The 22,267-nt window shown below is 40.6% G+C and overlaps 1 protein-coding gene and 1 long non-coding RNA gene across 2 annotated transcripts; both read right to left on the reverse strand.

Moving 5' to 3' along the window:
* Positions 1-318: 318 nt before the first annotated feature.
* On the reverse strand, positions 319-1,265 carry LOC308304225. Its single transcript, XR_013963047.1, has 3 exons — positions 1,206-1,265; positions 1,036-1,102; positions 319-434 (listed from the first exon to the last, which is right to left on the reverse strand). It is a non-coding gene; the product is annotated as an uncharacterized lncRNA (long non-coding RNA).
* Positions 1,266-1,494: 229 nt separating this feature from the next.
* On the reverse strand, positions 1,495-21,218 carry LOC308304162 (nuclear GTPase SLIP-GC-like; the record flags this gene model as incomplete). The annotated part of the gene is made up of 14 exons (XM_080748721.1): positions 21,168-21,218; positions 19,604-19,712; positions 12,553-12,633; positions 11,307-11,360; positions 7,978-8,180; positions 6,720-6,914; positions 5,948-6,166; positions 5,345-5,523; positions 4,471-4,559; positions 4,203-4,324; positions 3,785-4,074; positions 3,564-3,684; positions 3,334-3,442; positions 1,495-1,679 (listed from the first exon to the last, which is right to left on the reverse strand). Exons 1-14 carry the CDS (start codon positions 21,207-21,209, stop codon positions 1,495-1,497), a joined length of 1,998 nt encoding a protein of 665 aa, XP_080604847.1. The 5' UTR covers positions 21,210-21,218.
* Positions 21,219-22,267: the final 1,049 nt, after the last annotated feature.

Genomic DNA, 22,267 nt, shown 5'->3' on the forward strand with positions numbered 1-22,267 from the left:
CCGGGGAAAGTGTGTTTAGCTCTTTTATCCACCGCCCTTCTGCATCTTTGAGTTTCTGGTCCTTGAGTTTCTGGTCCAAATATTCTCCCTCTACTTTTTCGATCGCCCAGAATGTAAGGTCTGTGTCTGATTGGCCATGATGCTCGGCAAAGTGTTTTGCTAAGGGTCTAGCGTCTTTATTCTTTCTTATATTATATTTATGATCAGATATCCTTTTTTTCAACGGTGTTGTTGTTTTTCCTATGTACAGTTTGGGTTCGGGACAAGTACATTGGATTGCATATATCACATAAGGAGTGTCACATGTGGTCAGGGTTGTCAGGCGGACAGGCTGTCCAGTGCCAGGATTGGTGAATTGTTGAAGTTCTGCAGATTGACGGCAACAGGAGTAGTTCTTTCCACAGGGCCGGTGTCCAGTGGGTGGAAGGCTCCGTCTGAAAGCAACAACAGGCTTGTCTTTAAACGTTTCCTGGAGTTCCAACACATCCCCATGTTTGAGTAACCCATTAAGATTCTACACATCTTCTAAATCCTTTATTTTCTAAAAGGGTAATGGTGCTCCATGTGGTTAACAATGGAACTGCAGTGGAAACTGTGGGGGAAAAAATGGAAACTTCCCACTGGACTTCCAGCAACTCAGACTTCAGAAGGTTGACATTTCTCTAATATAAATCCATGTTTTTAATGGTCTTGTGTAATATTGTAATATTTTGAAATATGAACTTTTGGTATTCATGAGCTGTATGCCATAAAAAAAAAAAAAAAAAAAAAAAAAACGCTTGGAATGATTCAATGAATGTGCAATGTACCTAGAATAATATATGAAAATTCAAAAAAATATATTAAAGTTTCAAGACAATTTACTTTTACACAATATTCAAATTTTTCAGTACATCACACAAATTGAGATTGGTTATGATTTTACATTTTTAAATACCGGTATGTCTACTCTTTTGCACGGTCAATTTGCTGGTGCTCATCATTCTTCAATCCTCATCATAGAACAATACAATAAATTAAACAAAGATAATTCACCTTGTATTTGCAGTCCTTTCCAGTGTCTCACGGCATGTCTTCACTTTGTCATATTGCTCAGTGACATCTGTAATGACATTGTTTTTGACGGTATCGAAACTGAATATGTCTTGTAACAATACTAACATTTTAATATACATCACTGGTTGATTATGCAGTCTTTGTGTTACCTGGGACTGACGTGTCGTTGGTCTTGAGTGACTGTTCAATGGATCTCTGCATGTCCACTTGGAGTGTTGTCAGCAACTCATCCTGAAATGAAGACAAACTGTTCAGTGCCACAATGAAATGTATGTGGATCTAGAATTTTAAATAAATTACTCCCCCGCTCATTAAATTGCGACAAAACATTTAAAAGAGAAAAAAAAGAGAAATCTCTGTGAATTCTTGGGGGTCTCTTCATGCGGTGTGAAATTGATAGAAAATATGTCTGCCAATATGGCTTGAGCATAACTTTTGTTATACACAAGTGAGCATTTGAGATTTCAGAGACAGTGGTAGTGTAAGACAAACCTTCAGACGGGACATGTGCTCCAGCATGTCTGTCTTAGCCTTTTCAAACATGGGTCTTGATGCTTTGAGAGGTTCGTCCAATGCCTGCTTCATTTTGTTCAGCATGCCTTCTCCACTGTACCCTTTCGCTTCTACACAGCGGGGGAAAAGCACAAACATGCGTTAACAAAGTTTACGTTTACAAAGACGTTTTAGAAACGTCTTCTAATATTTTAACCCTAATAGTGCCTATCCCGAACAAGTCCGGGATATTTTCAATCCAATACAATATTTTATTTGCTATTTTACTTACCCTGAGCTGCTTGGACCAACGTGGGTGGTCCTGGCTCGTCCAGCGCTTACCAACGAGAGACGCTAGATGGTCCGACGATTTATTCCATTGAAAATGGTTTAAAATAAAGTTTAGAGCCCCCCAAAAAAAACTCAATCTATACTGTCGGCGGCGTGACGTATTCCAGGGTGCCTATCCCGATCTAGTCCGGGATATTTAATAAAATGAATTATTTAATCGGAGGCCTCAACGAAGCCCCGGTCTAAATTTCCATCCATGGCCGGGGCCGACACTCGGCCATCCACGGGCCGTATTCGCGCAAAAGGCTGCATCGCGCCGCCCACTCCAATAATAAGTCACATCTTTAGAGAGGATTTTCTCTGAATTGTGTTCCCAGACCAAAGAGAACGTTTTTTTGCGACTGAAATAGCTTTAGATCGGGCTTCAAAAGGGGTTAGCAGCGAATGGCTAAGTATAAGCTAACTTCCTCCTCTCGTCATACATAACAGTGGCTGGAGTGAAATCCCAAGGCACTTTGGGCAGTGTCGACGGAAGCTACAGCGAAGGCCTATAGAGATATTTCTGGCACTCTAGCGGCCACTTGTGGCCCGGGGCACTGTATGAGTTAAATAGGGGTTTAGGGTACGGTCACACTGAAGTGTAATTCTCGATGAGGGTGGATTGGATTCTGACCATGCTTGTCAATGGGAATGGAGTGGTTTATTGCAGAAATATGTTTAATGGCAAGAAACCTCTCCATTCCCATTGAAAAGCATTGTCAGAATCCACCCTCATAGGTAGAATTAAACTGTGGTGTGACCGTACACGAAGTGGTAATTTTTTCCCTTCTAGTGGAATTATAAGTACAAAGACATAGCCCAAGTATCAACAAATACAAATACTCAAGTACAGTACAGACTCAAAGAATCAGCTTAAACTAATTACAGTATTCAACTGTGCAAACACGACTCTCCCACTGCCTACTGTATGCCAGCTAGCCTGGCATCGCTTCCAATTTCAGGTTTCTGATTCCAGTTGGGAGCGGAAACAGTCTGTCATTTTGTTGTCAAAATGGACTACACTTTGGCCGGAACCACGAAACCGGAAACAGATTTAAATCAAAACAGATCCCTGCACACAAGGACATCATTTTAGGACCTATCCAATAAAACCCTTGGCCTTGATGCAGCGTAGTTCTGCTTATTTTTGAAAAGTTCGTTTGGTATTGGCCTATCCACCTTTTTGTCCAACTCGCAGCGACTGGCAAGACTGCACTTCTCAAGCATTTTAATAGGGATTGGGGAAACAAACAGGGGGAACCAAAACAAAGCGACGCCACTTCTTCTGCCTGTTGCCGGTTTAGACCACACTTAAACCGGATCACACGGCCCGTTGTAAACCAATAGTAGGCTTTCCTCCGAGGTGAAAAGACTGGTGATGTGAGGTTATATGCCAGTAAATTGTGCAAATTATTTCGCTGTTATTACTGGCATCATAGTGAAAACATGGCTTACTGTCATAGCCTGGCTTCATGGATTTCTGGATTGACTTTTCTAGACTGGAGAAGATGTCTTTCTTTGTTTCACGGACATTACTGACAAGTTTTCTCTTCAATTTCTCCTCCTGTTAAAGAAAAGGAAAGGAAAGGAAAGGAACACTCAGATTATAAAGAAGTAAAAATAAGTATAGTCTTTATATTCCTTCAGAGACAAAACCCATGCATCAAAATTAGGTGAAGTCAAACCTCTGTCTTTAGAAAAGTCATCTGCAATGCAAGCTCCTTGTACTTATCACTAAGGCTCTCTGTGACCAGAGTGAATTCATTGATGGCCTCTTTGATGAGTCCAGTCGGTTGCCTGTCATTCCTGAAATGGAGCATTGAGTTGACTTGTAGACACCTCTATTATTAAATAAATATGCTGTAATGTAGACATGACTGCTATACAGCATACAGTAGGTACTTACGGGAAGGTCTTGCAGAACTCTGGATTAATCTTCTCTCTCATGCATTTAGACAATCTCTCATTGAGATTCACTTTGGTTCCTTTTTTGGGTTTTGGTTTGTAAATGCCGTTGTTCTCAACCAAAGACTGCACCCTCTTGACTTGCCAGATATTGGCACGCTTCAAGACTTTCTCACATGATTCCTTTGACCTCTCAGACTCTGCAACCCCATCATTTAGTTTTCTTTCAAAAGCCTCGTAGCACTCTGTCATGGCTTCATCAACATCACGTTTCCATTTCTTGAGCCTTTTCTTCAGGCATTCGCACACGTCTGCTTTGAGGGAGTCCTGAAATCAGATGTGCCAATTCAATCAGTGTGTGTGTGTGTGTGTGTGTGTGTGTGTGTGTGTGTGTGTGTGTGTGTGTATCATGTCCATACCATTCCTTGAATATTCGCCCCTTTCATCAGAGAAAGTATTCCATCGGCTCCGTTGACATAATGACGGGTCTTTGAATGGCGGTCGTTGAGATCTTCCAGAAATCCCTTAAGTTTGGGTATTTCTGGGTGGAAAATGTATATAATCACAGTAAAATGTTCAGTCCAATATGTATCTTGTTTGTTTAAGTTTGTTTAACTTCATACTACTACACATTATTAGTAAATGTTTAACTCCATACCACTACACATTATTAAAGTCTTGTCCTACCAGTGTCTGCTTCTTGCAGATAGTCTGGCTTTTTAGCACTGAACTCTTTAGCGCTGACTGTGAACACTTGGAAAAGGTCACTTTTTCCTCTGAATTGTTCCTGAAACAAAGACAAAATAAAACCACAATAATAATAATTTGGTATGCTGTGTGTGTGTGTGTGTGTGTGTGTGTGTGTGTGTGTGTGTGTGTGTGTGTGTGTGCGTGTGCGTGTGCGTGTGCGTGTGCGTAATTTCCTTCCATGTGTTTGTGTTTGTTTCACAGTTAAATAACCTACTGCCGACAACTACTGCAACAATATTTGGCTACTCTTTAGCACCAAATCGTAGTTTGTCTAGGGCTGGCTGAGAGTAAACGTAGTGGTAGTTTACCAATTCATGTGTGGTTTTGTGTGAACGTGTGTGTGGTAAATAAATCCCTAAAAGCAGTACTTGTTGTTGATGAAGTCGAGTGATTTTCTACATGTTTACGTCCCTGGACAGAGGGGAAGATCTAGGGCTAGGTTGAGCTCTAGATATCTGTACAGCGTGTGTGTGTGTGTGTGTGTGTGTGTGTGTGCGCGTGCGTGCGTGCGTGCGTATGTGTGTAAAATATAGTCATGGTCCTACTCGCTTCATCCAAACCTTTATAGGACCTTTAATGTCTGTACGATGTACCTTGATTTCTTTCTTGAATTCCTTTTCAAATTTCGCTTTCACTTTTTCCTTGGCCTTTTTGTTGTTTCGCACTACTTGATCGCGTTTTGATCTTGAAGAAAATGTGAAATGTTTACATTATAATGTATTCTGTTTGATAGGCAGGCATTCTTAGCAAACAGTGTGGTAACTCTTAGAAAGAAAGGTAGCCTACTGAAAAAAGTTAAAAAGAAACTCACAAGTCGTCGTCTGTCTCTCCAAGAACATCAGATTTGGTGCAGATGAAACTGATGCTTTGACACTCTCCACCGTTTCCCATCTGACAGGCTGTTTTCTCTAAGATTGCCCATGGTTCCTTCTCTGCAGCTGCTCGACATCCACCACTCACAATCCACACAGCAGTGCAGTCTCGAACAACCTAGGAGAAAACATTACAATTGAATAATCTTAAACATAGATATTGTGTAGATACATTGATTTTTGACGCTGGATGCTGTGGATTCTAGGGTAGGTTGCCCGTTGACGTCATCATGTAACTGGAACCAAAACAGCCTTGCCCTTTTTTTCAGAAAAAAAAAATAAGAAAGTCCTCGTAATGATAGTGTATGAGGAGAGGGGCCTGTCGCGTGCTGCACTCGAAAGCCTGTGTCTTTCAAATGGATTGTCGCGGTCGGAGAGTGAATAAATTCTGATTCGAGAAGACCCTGGGCGTCTTTTGAATGCTCCCGTGAGCGGATCCACACGACACAAAGGTATGTGAAAAATGCTCTTTTTGGGGGGCAGAGAATGAGTTAAATGTAATACATGTTTATGATATTATTTGAATTCATAATTGAATTGACCTTTTTCCACATTTCATCTCGGCTCTTGTTACAGTCTCCAGTTCCAGGAAGATCCACCAGTGCAACATGCTGAAGAAGATGGCTGGCATTTGGCACCTTGATGGTCACACACTTCACTAGTGGCCAATACCGTCTCCCTCCATCTCCCTCTGCCGGGTCACTGGCAGCTTCCTCCGGTTCCCTGGTGAACCTCGCAATGTCTTCAGACAACACTGAGGACTGGAACACACATTCAGGTGAATTCAGTAAACAGTGTCTCTATGTCTCAATAATCATGTGATCGAGACGGATCTGTCTGAGTTTGCAGGATTGATCCGTTTTGAACAAAATGCCTCAAATCACGAATGTAGTGTTTTTTTGTGAAAATAAATAAATACAAAAGATAAATAAATAAATAAACTACAAAAATAAGGAAATGACAGGAGAAGCATAAGGAGGTGAGGAGGTAAGAAGGAGGTAAGAAGCTTCCTAATGGAGACCATGGGCCATGCGAGATGTCGGTTTTGGAAAGGTGGCAAAGGTTATCATGCATTTTTGAAAAGCTCTATATCTGTAGATTATATTTTAATATGATAACCCTTTCTGAGACACAGCTAAATTGGTGTTATCAGCCGCTAGAGTTAGTGTCCCATTAACTTTACATTACAGGGGAAAAAAAGCCCCACAAGACTATGGTTTAGTGATGAAAAGAGTCATCACTTTTCACACTTCTGTGCAAACAGATGTTTGCAATAGATACAGAATCATGAAAACCCCCTAGTTTGACCCCTACCATTTTACGTTTAATGATCATCTTCTTTTCGGATTGGAGAAACTGTGGAATGTCTCTAAAATGCTTGTCGTCCATGTAGTCTGCAACATCTGCAGAGTTGTCAAAATCTTCTTCGTACAGCGCTCTGAACTTTTCCTTGATATCATCATGATCATCATCATCCTTTTTCAAACACTGCAACTCTTCCTCCCATTCCTAAAGCAAAATACAAACAAAAGAGACCACATCATAAAGGTTACCACTGGGATGCGTTCACAGCGACGTCACATTTTGATCCTTCGATGTTGGCTCTTCCTATCATTGTGAAGCAGAATTCACCAAGCGTTGGATTGTTCCCCCACTAATGGGGAACGTGAGACAGGTTAGTTTTACCCTACTGATGATGTGTTGTTGCAATAGAAATCACACTCGAGAGGAACCGCAGATTCAGACATTTGGTACAATAATACATACAGTACATGTTGTCATGTACAATAATACACGACAACATTTGCAACAAGATGCAAATGAACAGTGGTGTAAAGTAACTAAGTACATTTACGCAAAAACTGTACATAACTACAATTTTGAGGTATTTTTACTTTACTGGAGCTTTTCCAATACTTTTACTTCTACTCCACTACATATCAGAGGGATATTCTGCATAATGAATGTTTTTCATTTAATGATTACTGAAAATATTTAGTGGAATATTTGCATTTTCTGATACTCACTATGTTCCAAAAAAAAATCTACACTATGTTCCAAAAAGAAAAAGATCTACAAGCTCACAACACATTGCGATGTGATGTGTTATAGCCAAAGTTTAAATAGGGCTGAAGTGGTTGATGTATAAGTGTTGAGATAATAATCTAAATATACAAAGTAACTAGAGACTAAAGTTGGAGTAAAGTGCAATATTCGTCTCTGAAATGTAGTGGAGTAGAAATAAAAGTATTGAAAAGGGTTAGGTGATAGTTGCCACCCCAAATTAAATAGTACCAGGGACCTGGGATGTGCTTGAAAGTTTTATAGTTATTGACATGAAAACTGGACTGAAATGTTTTGGCCACAGTGTTGAAACTAAATCTGTTCAGTGCTCATATAGGGCCAGGCCTACCATTATTTATGGCTTTATGCAGTTTTATGAGCAAAATGTTGTTGGGTAAAGGGGGTACTTGGATTCAGAAATCAGGGAAAGGGGGTACTCAAGCCAAAAAAGATTGAGAAACACTGCTTTATCTTATGAAACGAGGACATGTTTGTGTTTATTGTTTACCTCCTTTGAGATGAATTCAATCTCTGCTGTGTAGTCGTTGTCTGTCATGTTTGCCTGTACTTTAATCATGACTGAGGTACAAGCACTGGTGCCGCTCGTAGGCAGGATCTTCTCACCGATGAGGGCATTTATCAGAGAGCTCTTCCCTGCTCCTGTATGTCCAAAGACACCCACCAGTCTGCTGCTGCTCTCCATCTCCAAATCTAAGATTTTTTCCCTGTTGCGGGAATACTCATAATGATAATAATGTAATGTAATTAAATGTAACATTAATATTGAAAATAAAAAAAATCTATACATTTTTAAGTTATTATTTTCTTTATAACCTTGAAAAGTGAGTTTTCATTGTGATTCTCAACCTTTTTCAGGTCGTGACCCCCCAAAATAACTGTATTTGAACTCGGGAACCCCCCACCCTGACAAACACTGAGATCATCGTCAGGTTTTCGGCAGCGGGTCGGGAACGCTATCGGCCAGTCACAGCCACTCGAGTTGACACAAAGCGTTGCCATACATTACATCTCATCCTCACTGCCAGCGAGCATTCTGGCACACAATGTATTTATTGATCACTAAAAGTAAACATGCTCTAAAATATATAAGAGGTTCTGGCTTAACCCTTTGCAGTGGAACAGAGTCATTGGCTGGTTATTCCTGGCCCCGCCCCCGGCTTCCTGTTCATATCCTGAAAGAGGCGGAGGCTGTAAAAGCTGGCCTGAAAAACCACAGACATAAAAAGGTAGACGCCTCTTCCGGCTCTCTGGTGAGCATTTTTGATTGACAGGCTTGGAATTCTTCTGTGTGCTTAACAGACAACAAGGTCGGTAGGCAAATCAGAGGCAGGTTTGAATGGAAAAGTCCCGGGAAAAGACGCGTAGTTTTTTTTTGAGTGACAGCCTGCCCTCGACACTTCCTCTTTTGTGCCTATCAAGTTTGACGGGTCGCTCCAATCAACTGCAGCGGGTGGACGAGGTATCTAGCTTTTTATATCTGTGTGAAAAACATCATTTGGTTTCCTGTTGTCCTTGCATTAAAGTGTCAGTAGTTGGCGTTCTGGGCTCTGAATGTACCTGGGTTGCCATGTCTGCTATGTTGTTAAAGTGTTTCAAAAATATTCGATTTTTTTTTCCCCTCAATATGTTTTAAATAGCAAATATACAAGCTTACAATGTGTTGCAATGTGACACATTGTGACTTTGCTGATCTGCTATTATCAATTGTAAATGTAAAGTAGTATAGCCTAGCTGCTTCTGTTGGGCTTATTTCTTTGGCAAAATCTGGCAACAGACAATTCTGTGTCACCTCCTTACTTGGGAGGAAGTGAAAAGATGTTTTTGAAGCAGCACACAGAGAAAAACTCTCTAGCGCCCTCTGTAAAAGAAAATGGCAGCCTCCATAGAGAGGGCCAGGAATATGGTGAATACTCACTTTATAAAGTTGATGACGTTGGACTCTGTCTCCTGTTTTTTTTTTTTTTTTTTTTTTTTTGAATCAAGTTTCTGGAGAACGACTTTCATGTTGCGCTTCACCTCAGCTAATACATCGTCTGTAAAAGAGGAATCAAAACATGAGAAAGGGGGAAGAGAGAGGGAGAGAGGGAGAAAGAGAACGCAGCGATAAATACTGTAAATACAAACATCCTAATGAAGAAACTATGTGTCGAAACATGAAACATGTGGAGGAATTTGATTACGGAGGACTTGGAGTTAATTTAGGAGCAAATAATATTTACTGTTGAGGCGCATTGACTTCATTTGGACCCAAACAAAATAAACTACACAAAAAGAAAGGAAACTTGACTTCGGTCCGTTATATCTCCAATTTGTATTGTGTTTAATATCATTTATATCGTTGATTCGTCACCTTTACAACGAGGTACAGCTTGTAAGCATTGGGCATTCGAGGCATGAGCTACACAGCCAAACGTGAGTAGCGCCGACCCAAAATTGTCAAAATGGCCTGGCAGGCCTCCAATACTGTTCTTTTGGTGTTCACCTTTGTTGCTTGGTGCATTGAATGATTGCACTCTCCCACAGTAATAAGGAAAAGAAAAACTACAGATATTGGCCATTTTTACACTTTGTTAATGTTAAGCTCAGTGTCAGGGAAGCCCAAAAATAGAGTAAATGCCAGCAGAACAGTATTGCAAGCTATTTTGGCTTAAAAAGGGATTCTGTTAGTGTGACATCACAGTGAAGCCAGAGCGTGATGTCAGAGCGGTAAAACCATTCTGTTATGGTTCCCCTGACATCACAGTGACATCAGAGCATGAGGTCAAAGCGGCAAACCCATAGACCGTAAAAATGTGTACACGTCTACACGTCCAGACAGACGGACACGAACAAGCTGTGATGTTTCTCATAGTAAACAGTGGAACAGATTCATTGCCTAAAAAATTGTCTAAAGTCTAAATCTATTACCCCCAAAAACTACATTTCAACTGCCCCTGGCGGCCTAGCGGTAAGGCGTTTGTCGGCGTCTGATCTTCCTAGCCTGTGTTATTAAAGAAAAACGGGTGACAGCTGCCAAAACTCAATTGAAAATCAGTGATCAAAAATCTTTTTTCAAGATGTTTGGCCATTGTTTCTCGAAGGGAAGGTCCAATCTGCTCAGTACAACCTCAAAATCGTTAAAATCGCTAAAATGATAGAAAGAAGTAAATGAAATGACAATCTAAAATATGAACCCTTGTCGTAAAAAAACAAAGTTGTCCTTTAAGCGCATAATGACACCTTTTCGGGTTTTCGGGTCCATAAGTATGGTAATTGTTCGGGCCAGGCCGAGCATCGGGCCGAGCATCGGGCCGGCCCGGTAGGGCCCAGTTAGGTTGAGAACCCTACCACCTGAACAGATGCAAACATCCAAGAGTTTATACGTTTGTACTACATGTTAAATGAAAACATCATACAAATAGATACAACCCATTAAATCCGGGAAAATATTTATGTCAGATATAGAAGCTCATAGCTTGTAGAACTATGTTTTGAAAGTAGGGCTGGGACTTTAACTGATTAATTGCGATTAATTAGTTGCAGAAAATTAACGCGATTAAACAGATTTACACATTTTAATCGCACTTTGCACCACAGAACCTTCAGTTTCGGGCATACCGATCATAGCGATGCACCAACCAAGAAGAGACAACAAACGCAAAGGGAGAAGAAGCTGATCAGAGTCCTTTGCTTGGCCCAGTGGATGCAAAACATTTTAACTCAAATCTTTGCTTCTGGGGGGTTCCATGGAACTAAATCATTTCAGATAGGGGTCTAGCTGCAGACAAATAGGCTACATATCATGTTGGGGGTCCTTGACACCTTGTGTGTTCTTACCAGTGAGGTCGCTCCCCATGCGAGCCCTCTTCTTCCCGGGGGCCAGTGACATCACTGTGGGGGCGGGGTTACAATAATACTTTAGTTATGGAATTGAAAACTAAAATGAAAAAAAAAAAAAAAAAAAAAAAAAGGAAATAAATAACTATGGTGAAAAAGAAAAGGGAAAGAAAAAACATACCTAATGTATATAAAACTGCCGAAAAATAACTAAAATCATAGAGAAAATGTCTAAACATCTTCAAATATCTTTTTGAAATTCAAATTTTGAAAATAACAGATCTACAATGTGTCACATTGTGACGCGACCACAGTTTTCCCGGTGACCCTGAGCGCCACGGTGGGGGCTGATGGGAAAGGAGGGTTGAGAGCTTATGAGAAACAATTAAAAAAAATACCCTAAAACCTGGCAAAAACAGTTGCGTGCATTAGCGCAAGATGGAGATAAAGGGAATCGTTAAATGGAAAACATTAAATTAACTTCTGAAAAGCCTACTAGGCCTTAAAACCTGGCGAAAACAGTTGCATGCATTAGCGCAAGATTAAATGAGGATAAAGGAAATCATTAAATGGAAAACATTAAATTAACTTATGAAAATGCTTCTAATCTAAGCCTACACTATCCTACTAGTAAAACTAGTGGAATCGCAATCTTTCCAAACGTGAATAATTGTGGTTGTAAACAATAACACAGACAATATAAATCCTTAGTCTAGTAGTGGGAAAAAAGGTTATCATGGCCCCAAATAACTTTTAAATATCTTGCAATTTTGGCAACGAGTCTCTTGCAAAATCGTCAAGTGTGCCTCTCAATACATAATGCTAACCTCTCCATCGGCAATAGTCAGTGGTGTGTTACTGTGTTTTAGAATTCCCCACACTCCCGATCTGTTATTTTAAATCTTACGATGAAAGGCTGCATGCAGCAGCTCTGCCTCCCTTCGCGAGACGCGACTGCGGTTTTCCCAATGACCCTGAGCGCAACTGTGGGGGCGCTCTGTACGGTCCAAGTGAACACAGCGAAAACCGCTCATTGGGAAAACCGCTTGTCATTCATTAATGCATAAAATAAAGATTGCCCGATCGAGTCAGGAGTCTCCAAAATTGCGACTCGAGTGCGAGTCTTCAACTGGAGTCGCCATCTCTATAGCATGCTGCATATCGCTATACAAAAACGAAACTACACTTTTACTAAAGATTAAAATCCAAAGAGAAACACATTTAGAGCTACAATGATAATAACAACCTTGTGCCGAGGTCCTCTTCTCTCCAGAGGTGCTGCTGGGAGACACCACAGAGGGCGCTGTCTGGCCGAACTGTGTATTACCTTAAAAAAAAAACAAAAAAAAAACAGGACAAATCTCTTATTACTGTAGCTCTTTCAATGCCAAGACTATTTAACCAAACTCAGTGTTTCCCCTAGCCAGAAGCTGAAGGAGTGGGGGAGAATTGCAGGGAGCGGTCTGGCGCCCGCGCAGGACACTTTTCAGTTTTTTGGGGTCGTTTTTTGGGGTCGGTTCCATTTTGTTCGGAGCTTACAGACCCAGAAGGGTCTATTTGTTTAATCATTTAGCTGGGGACCCGCAAGAACTCCATCAAGGACCCCTGAGAACCACTGTCCTACACACCAGTGGTGGAAAAAGTACTTGAATGTTTTACTTTATTTAGTAAAAGTATCAACACTGCAATGTAGAAATACTCTGTTACAAGTAGAAGTTCAGAATTAAAAAAATTACTTGAGTAAAAGTACAAAAGTATTGGTGTCAAAATATACTTAAATATTAAAAGTAAAAGTTCTCAGTATGCCCAACAGTTTCCAAATATATAAAAATCCTTTGAAAATAGCAGATCTACAAGCTTGCTTTGTGAGATTGTAGATCTGCTATTTTCAAATATCCATCATGGCTGAAGTGGTTAATGATTATGCTTTCCAAAGTAAGGGGAGGGGGATAGGAGTACTAGTGTAACTATCCTATCGTATGTAACCGAGAGGGCGGTACACATGAACGCCACATCGCTTTGGAAAGAAATCCCAGGCAAAATATATATATATATATATATATATATATATATATATATATATATATAATCAAAAAAAAAAAAAAAAAAAAAAAAGATAGAGTGGCGGCCGGATCTTAAGGAGCGGCGGGCCGCCGCTCCTTAATGCATATAGGGGAAATACTGAAACTATTCAATTTCTTTTGAATGAAAAATATAATCTATATCAATATTTTCTTTGTTGAGTACCTAATAGTGTTGGGATGACTTGCTCATTATTATGTTGCAGGAGATTTGTGGTACTGTACATGATTGCATCAGATGAGACAGCTAGAAGTAATGTTTGATAATAACTACCTTCATTCCCTGAAAATAGCAAAACATGTGTTTAATCCTTTGTTGGAGAAGCCTATTTTTAAGACAATAGATTCATATGGTGTTAGACAATAAAACAAATGAATTCAGTGGGACCGCAGTGAAAAATCATGCAGGTAAAAACAGATCTGTTCAGAAGGATCTATTTGCTACAAAAGCCAAGGAGGGCAGCACTGGATAAGTAAAGCTTGATGAAAAAGATTTTCACCCTTGAGAGAAAAAAAATAACTATATACTATAGTAACACTACAGAATCTTGCTTATTACCTTATAGATTTCTAACTCTTATTTTTGGGGGTCTGGGAGGTTACATCTCATCAAATGGTGGTCCTTGGCTCAAATGCTGAATAACACAGCCACACACACACACACACACACACACACACACACACACACACACACACACACACACACACACACACACACATAGGCGAGACATCTCGCTCATAAATCAATTAACCAGGGTTACGTTCATACAGTTTTCAGCTGGGGAGGGCTGGGGGTGCCGCTTGTCAAACATAGGTATACTGTAGCCCTGGCTATCTGGAGCTAGCCTAACTGTTAGCGAATTTGCTAACACTGGAACGGGGTATGGAGACGGGTAGCATCCTAAAGTCAGCTGTTGATGACACAGTTTGGCTGTTGACACTTGTGCAAAACCAGTGTCGCCTGAGGACGCTACACGTGGCTTCACAACCAAGTCCTAAAGATCCTTGCCTCCACCCTGGAGAACAAACAAGCTGCCACCAACTCCCTACCGCCACCAGCATCCAACCACCAACAGGCAACCACCTTTGTCCGTGAGGGGGCAAAGGTAACCAGGAGCGTCTTGACACCATCTGAGCGAGGCCAGCTACGTTTGGCTCGAGACTGGAAGATACTGGCTGATATTGGCCGACAGCTTGTGTTTCCTCTAGATAGATAGATTTGTAAAACAAAAGGTTCAAGAAGGACACAGCTAAAACTATTGTAACGAGATAAAAAAGGATTTAACTAGCCAACCCCCGCCCACCCCCCAGTAGTTCATTATATATCCTAATGGCCCTTGGGATGAAGGAGTTCTCATGGCTGTCTGTGTTAAATGACAAGGATTTAAACCTATTACTAAATGTACTCTTTGGGGAGTAAAGTGCACCTCTGTGAAGTTGGCACCCCATATGATGAAAACATATATAAAAATGGTGTCATTCTTTAGTGCTGAATTTGTGCTGAATTGTGCCGTAAATTTTATAATTTGTGCTGGTATCACTTTTTAGTTATTCTACATAATACCACTGTTCTGCTCCTATGTTCTACCATTATCTCCATCGCCCTCTGCTGGCCATACCACTGTAATGCTGTAAATCTGCTAATTAATAACCATATAAATATTTATATATATAAATATATATAAAAACACAATTGATGATTTCATGGCACAAATTAGAGCACATCCATCACTAAAGAATGAGACCCTTTCTTCCCAATTTGGAGCCAAAGAATTGGGGGTGCAAGGCTCAGCAAAACTATAACTTGAAATATCTCAAAAATGATACCAGCACAAATTATAAAATTTACGGCACAATTCAGCACAAATTCAGCACTAAATAATGACGCCATTTTTATGTTTTCATCATATGGGGTGCCAACTTCACACAGGTGTAAAGTGCTGTGTGCAGTGGGTGGCTGACATCATCCAGTATGGACAGTGTCTTGGCCAGAGTCCTTTTCTCTGCCATTGACACCTCAGAGTCCAGCTCGGCCCCTGTCTCCTTGCCAGCTCTCCTAATCAGTCTGTCCAATCTACCTGTCTGGCATTACCTCCCAGCACACCACAGCATAGAAGAGCACACTACCGACTGATAGAACATCTGCAGTAGTTTCCTGCAGATGTTGAAGGAGGCAGCCATGTGTGGTCTCCCCAGGAAATACAGCCTACTCTGACCCTTCATGTAGAGACATTCTGTATTTACTGACCAGTATAACAGTATTATAAATACAGCCTACTCTGTCTGACCCTTCATGTAGAGACATTCTGTATTTACTGACCAGTCCAGCTTGTGGTCAATTTGAACACCCAATAATTTATAAGACTCGACCACCTCAACCTTGGATTGAAACAAGTTCGGGTCTGATCACCCTGAGCTGGCCGCCTTCGGCGAAGGTGTATAGTGTATAATGGCTGAAACACCCCAAGACCTGGACGAACACCAGGGACGTGCTGGCCATTAGGAAAAGCGGGGCAACTCCTGAACGGCCGGTCCATTCCCGACTGGTCCAGGCCGGCAAAAAAAAAAAAAGAAAAAAAAAAAACGTTGGCCGCTGGTAATTACTGGTAACCGCCTTCATCCCATTTTGAGGGCTGGGTGGCCCACAACGTAAATATAACTCATAATTGGCCCACTGGCTCTCATGATCTGAAATGGCCAATCTTTGACTTAGCAGCAGCCAGGGACGTGCTGGGCCCCTAATTCAGCCCGGGAAAAAGAGTTGTAGAGGCCCTCATAGCGTGCTATAGAGAGAGATCTCTCTCTATAGCGCTGCTGCTACTCAAAGATTTGCCATTTCAGATCATGACAAGTGGGCCAATTACATGAGTTATATTTCGTCAATGAACCGGCCGTTCGGGAGTTGTCCCGCTTTTCCCAATGGCCAGCACGTCCCTGGCAGCAGCGCTATAGAGAGAGATCTCTCTCTCATGGCTGCCAATGCTGCCAGTATTGCCATAGCAACACTACTTTCCTGGTGGTATTGCCTGGCAACACCACACTCATATGGATCATATGGCATTTTATTTAGTTTTGATCATTTTTTTAATATTAAAATATAAACCTAGAAAATGTGGTTACGTTTTGATCGTTTTTTTATATTAAAATATAAACCTAGAAATTTGGTTAAAAACTAAGTTAAATGTAGGCCTACGTCGTCATGTACCATGTACAAGGCAGCGGATGATTCAAATGAGTGGAAATATCTCAGAAGCAATGCCCAAATGCAGCTATAAAAACTAAATACCAAGCATGTATAAAATATTTCAACCAACACAAATCAATCAACACATTTTTATATACTCCTTATTGTCTATGCCAATGCGCTACACATGTTACAATCATAGTATGTCTGCATTAACCACTGAGCCACAAAGAAACATAATAAGCCATTGTTTTGAAAGCCAATCTACAAGCTCCCAACACATGTTCAGAAACTTTTCTCATTAAGTATTAATGTATTTACTTCAATGACATGCCCAAAATGGGGCATGCCAGGTTACATATTCTGAGAAAACCTTCAGACTTCCAGGAGGTTAAGACATGCATTAAATATGGCATGGTGAAAGTCTATTCTGTATTTGGGATTTCAATATTTGGGTCTTATCAGTACATTAGTACTTCCATCGCACATTACATGAGCCAAAGGGCCATTTAGGTGCAGAGTTGAGTGGCTGCGTGTCATATGCTTATTGTAGAGATTGCTGGCTTGTCAGGGGTTAGTTGAGGTGAGGAGGAGATCAAGTTCTACCAGTTCTACCTTATCAATCCAAAACTATTTTTTTTGACAGTTGTGGTTTCTTTCCATTGGGGTGATATCTTGATGAGAAATCTTCTATCATGATGAGAAAGTCTTAGACCGTGCAGAGTTGTGATACAAGATATGTAGAACAATGGAAATAGAAAGGTCATGTACTGTACATGACGTACATGACCAGTTATTAGACAATGATAAAGGGCATGACAGGATTTAAAGGAATGCAGCGTCACGTCTACTTTCATGCAACGTCTCCTAACTTTAATCAGAGGTGAGCTGATATATAAGCTGGAGGTCTGATGGTGATTGTGGACCCTAGTCTGTGGTCAGTGGTTTCCACTGACTATGATTATGGTGTGTTACTACAGCATATTGTTGTTTTTTGACACTTTCAAACACTTTCTCTGAAGGGTTTACTTGTCCAGTGCTGCCCTCCTTTGTTTTTGTAACAAATAGATCCTTCTGAAGAGATCTGTTTTTGATCGTTACCTGCATGATTTTTCACTGCGGTCCCATTGACTTTAGTTGTTTCATTGTCTGACCAACATATGAATCCATTGTCCAAAAACTAGGTTTCTCCAACAAAGGATCAAACACACATTTTGCTATTTTCAGTGAATTCAGGTTATTATCAAATAATACTTCTAGCTGTCTTGTTCTCATCTGATTGCATCAGATGAGAACAAGACAGCTAGAAGTATTATTTGATTTGAGGTTCAGTCAAAATCCTGGCTGTTCCAGATTCAGGATTTTGACTGAACCTCAAACCAATCAAAAATCATGCAGAATTAGCACTGGATTTTGCCTGAACTTCATACTGGTACCATGGGATGATTATTGTGACAAAAGAATACCACAAATATCCTGCAAAATATTAATGAGCAAGTCATCCCAACACAATTAGGTACTCAACAAAGAAAATATTTATATAGACTATATTTTTTTATTGAAAAGAAATAAACAAAATGGGCCACGGACATAGACAAGTCTTGCAATCACATCGGCCCAACTGGCTATGTCTGACAAAAACTTAAATATCTATGAAAATGTCCCTCACAAGCTGACATGGGTGGGTGACTGCTCTCCATTCCAACACGTCTCCACTCCGACATTGACTTCTTATTGTCGGAGTGGCAGCACTTCCATAGAGGTTAGGTTTAGGGTTAGGGTTAGAGATAGGGTTGTCATGTTTGATACATTTATCAGGCTTACTTTACTAGCATGTGTACAATTTCTCAGCCTAAAATGCCAAATGTAGGAGTACAGATCTGATGACAGAAGCAAAGTAAGACATCTTTAATAATGATGTCTCATCTGTAAGTCATGGGCAACTGGCGGCCCGGGGGCCACATGCGGCCCCCACCTTCACTTAATGCGGCCCGCAGGTTAATACAGGAATACTGAATATATTATTGATTTCAGCTGTTACAATTCCAAACATGACCTGCTTTAATTCCGTCATTCTATATTAGTAGCTTAATGACTAGTATACTAGTATAGTATTTAAAAAAAAAAATGTATGTCCACTGTATTTGTATTTAGGTTCTTAAAGTTAACATGAGAATATAACTAAATGCGTTTGAAATTAAATCAAAATGTTACATTTCAGGATTCCAATTAAAAAATAACAATAAATTATTCAGTATTCCAATTCAAAAGAAGCAAAAATAGCCGATCTACAAGCTCAAAACGCATGGCAGCGTGATGCGTTTTGAGCTTGTAGATCTGCTATTTTTGCTTCTTTTGCATGAGATACTAGAATGACAAAGTAGGACGTAGCAATATGCAATGTGGCCCTCTGGAGTGAAGGTGGAAATATAGTGGCCCTCGCCATCATCAAAGTTGCCCACCCCTGACTTAGTGAATATCTATATGATCTTGCATGCATTGCCCCCACCCCTAAAGCGGGGGTCTGGGGGTCCTCCCCCTAACCCTATCTCTAACTTAAGAGATAGGGTTAGTGTCGGAATGGAGACATGTCGGAGTGGCGGGGTGTAACCGGCATGGTGATGACCCCTGGTTTAGCAGCAACTGCCAACCTCAAAGCAATGAAAGATCATCTTGAGAACTGGAAATGATCAAAAATAGACTGGGGAGATTCATGACAACAGACTGAACCATCTTTGTCCATTGAAACACCTGTTGCATCCTTGGCCTTAAAAGAAAACACTATGTTGGTAAGTCAAATATACAACGTGTAGCGCTTTGCATTCATTTATCAAGTGTGTGTGTGTATGTGTGTGTGTGTGTGTGTGTGTGTGTGTGTGTGTGTGTGTGTGTGTGTGTGTGTGTGTGTGTGTGTGTGTGTGTGTGTGTGTGTGTGTGTGTGTGTGTGTGAGATCGTTGTGAAGAACAATACTCTTTTTTTCAAAAAGGTTAGTGAAAACCTCATGGCAGGGGCGGACAGACTATGTATTTACCTGGAGTCATCTCTGTAGTTTGAGATGCTGAGGGTTGGAGAGGAACCCCCTGGTCAGTGTGGACCTCAGCATAAGATGTGGAGGCTCTCTGGTCACTGCTGACGTCATGCTGAAAAGGAGAAGACCTGGAGGCTCTCAGCTCAAAGACTCAGCTAGTGAACAGCAGGGACGTGCTGGCCATTGGGAAAAGCGGGACAACTCCCGAACGGCCGGTTCATGCCGGTCCAGGCCGGCCATTAGTAAAAAAAATAAAAATAAAAAGTCTGCCTTCGTTCCATTTTGGGGGCTGGGCAGCCAACAAAGTAAATCGTCAGTGTCCGGCAGAAACCTTGTATCTCCAAGTTTCAAATTTGTACATTTTTTCGCAAAGCAAAGCCCTCCTTCATCATACAAGGCCGTTGCACAAAGGTAGTGAAAACAGCAGATCTACAAGCACCGCGAGGCGTTGTGTGCTTGTAGATCGGCTGTTTTCACTAGTTTAAATCATTTTTTAAATGATAAATACAAAACAAACAGTTTTGGACATAGAAGGTTTCCACCCGACAACGACGAAATATAACTCATGTAATTGGCCTACCGGCTTGTCACTTTGTCACAAATCTTTGAGTAGCAGCAGCGCTATAGAGAGATCTCTCTCTATAGCGCGCAATGAGGGCCTCTCCAACTCTTTTTTCCCTGGCTGAATCAGGGGCCCAGCACGTCCCTGGTGAACAGGATCAAGAGGCGCTTTTGCTTGGTGTCAAAACACATTGAAAATATTGTCAAATAAATGGGTAGAGGAATAGCATGCATTAGAAGGTGTTCCTTGTTTTTGACCACAGCTTCTACAGTGCTAGTGACACAAGCACTATTACTACTGTATCTCACCTCCATTACTGCTCCACAATATGGTCCGGCGCAGACCAGAAACATCTGTCTAAACTTAAAATAGCTCAGAATAAAGCTGCAAGGCTTGCGCTGCACTGTCCATTGGCTGTGAGGCAGAGTACTGAGAGATTGCATGCATGCCAGTCTCTCATGGCTCACAAATACAATATGTGAGAGATGGTCATAATCATGCTACCAGGCAGGCTACTAGGGGTGACATGGTTAAAGAAAAACCCAGAACAAATGCACTATGCAGATCTGTAATGTATAGGGCAATTATTATATGTAAGGCTATACTCTTTAAAAGACATTTGACCAATTACCCTCATTTATTACCCTCATTTACCTATGCAGAGGTGCATATCAGATAAGATACAGTATAAATGTATGGCTAATTTAAAAGTTGACATTGACGCAGATTGTTTTATGTAACTATAATATATTTTACTGTAGGCCAGAGTACACCAGAGTGATACAGCTGTCTTGTTGTGAAAGAACCTCATTGTAAAGTAGTTTGGCATGTGTACCAAATTCATGGAGTTTGAACATGATAGTTATGTGTTTCAAGTTTCAATTAAATTGCACAAAGTGTGGCCCTTCACTCACTTTATCGAGGTCTGTATGGCCCTCTGGAAATGAATGCTGCCCACCCCTGCTCTATAGAGTATGGAACTACACCTGTATGCGACTAGATTACCTCTGGCTGTGGATCTGTGATCGCAGGTTCCCTGCTGGCCATCTTGAGCTGTTAAAAATGTCAAACTACAAAACAAACATAGGACAGAATTCATTAGCAGTGGTGGACAAAGAAAACACCCATAGTACTTGAGTCAAAAGTAAGCTATAGATTAGATATTCCTGCTCAAATACTACTCAACTACAAAGTTGCTCTCTCAAGAGTACTTGCTTTTAAAAACACCAAGTAACTAAATTACAACAAGTACTGCACTTTAAGCAGCACCTTTCACCTTTTTATCATTTATAAGACATAATGTCCCACAACATTATAATTGTACATGTTTAAGCAATAACAAATCATCCTCCAATACATGTAGGGGGTCCCTGCTAGGGTCTTGACTGTATTATTATGTACAGGGTTTCCACCTAAAGCGAGTCCAAGTCAAGACCTGTACAAGACTATTTTGAAAATAGCCAATCTACATGCTCACAACGCCTATGTGTTGTTGTGAGCCCATGTAGATCGGCTATTTTCACAATTTCTGCCTCTAAATATTTGACAATTTGGCCAATGTTTAATTTGTCATTTATTTTAGAGGTATTAAAAAGTCCTTAAATTGTCACTTTAGAAATGTGCAGATACGCTCTATACACTTAAACTTTATGTTGGTTTGTTTACTATTGAGAGAAAACAATGTTGCACATTAAGCTAATCATCTGGGGACCCCCCACAATAATTTGGGGCCCCCTTGGGGGTCCCGACCCACAGGTTGAGAACCACTGCTCTAGTGACGTGGCTCTCAAACATTTTCATGTCAACAAAGGCCTGAAAATCATTTGGCATTTTAGGAATTGTAGGAGTTGAGGCATTACATTTAGTGTGACATGGTTCCACAGATAAATATTGTGAAAATAGAAGATCTACAAGCTCAAAACGTGTGAGCTTGTAGATTGTCTATTTTCAAAGTGTTTGCCTATTAGTTTACAATTTGGCCAATATCCAGTTTTTATAATGTGGTTTGTTGATAACCAGTGATGCCATCAGTGATGTCATCAATGATGTCATATAATGGTTATAACCCAATGATGTCATCAGTGATGTCATCAATGATTTCATAT

Source organism: Nannobrachium achirus, assembly GCF_963921795.1.
Source record: "Nannobrachium achirus genome assembly, chromosome: 19".
Classification (NCBI taxonomy): domain Eukaryota; kingdom Metazoa; phylum Chordata; class Actinopteri; order Myctophiformes; family Myctophidae; genus Nannobrachium; species Nannobrachium achirus.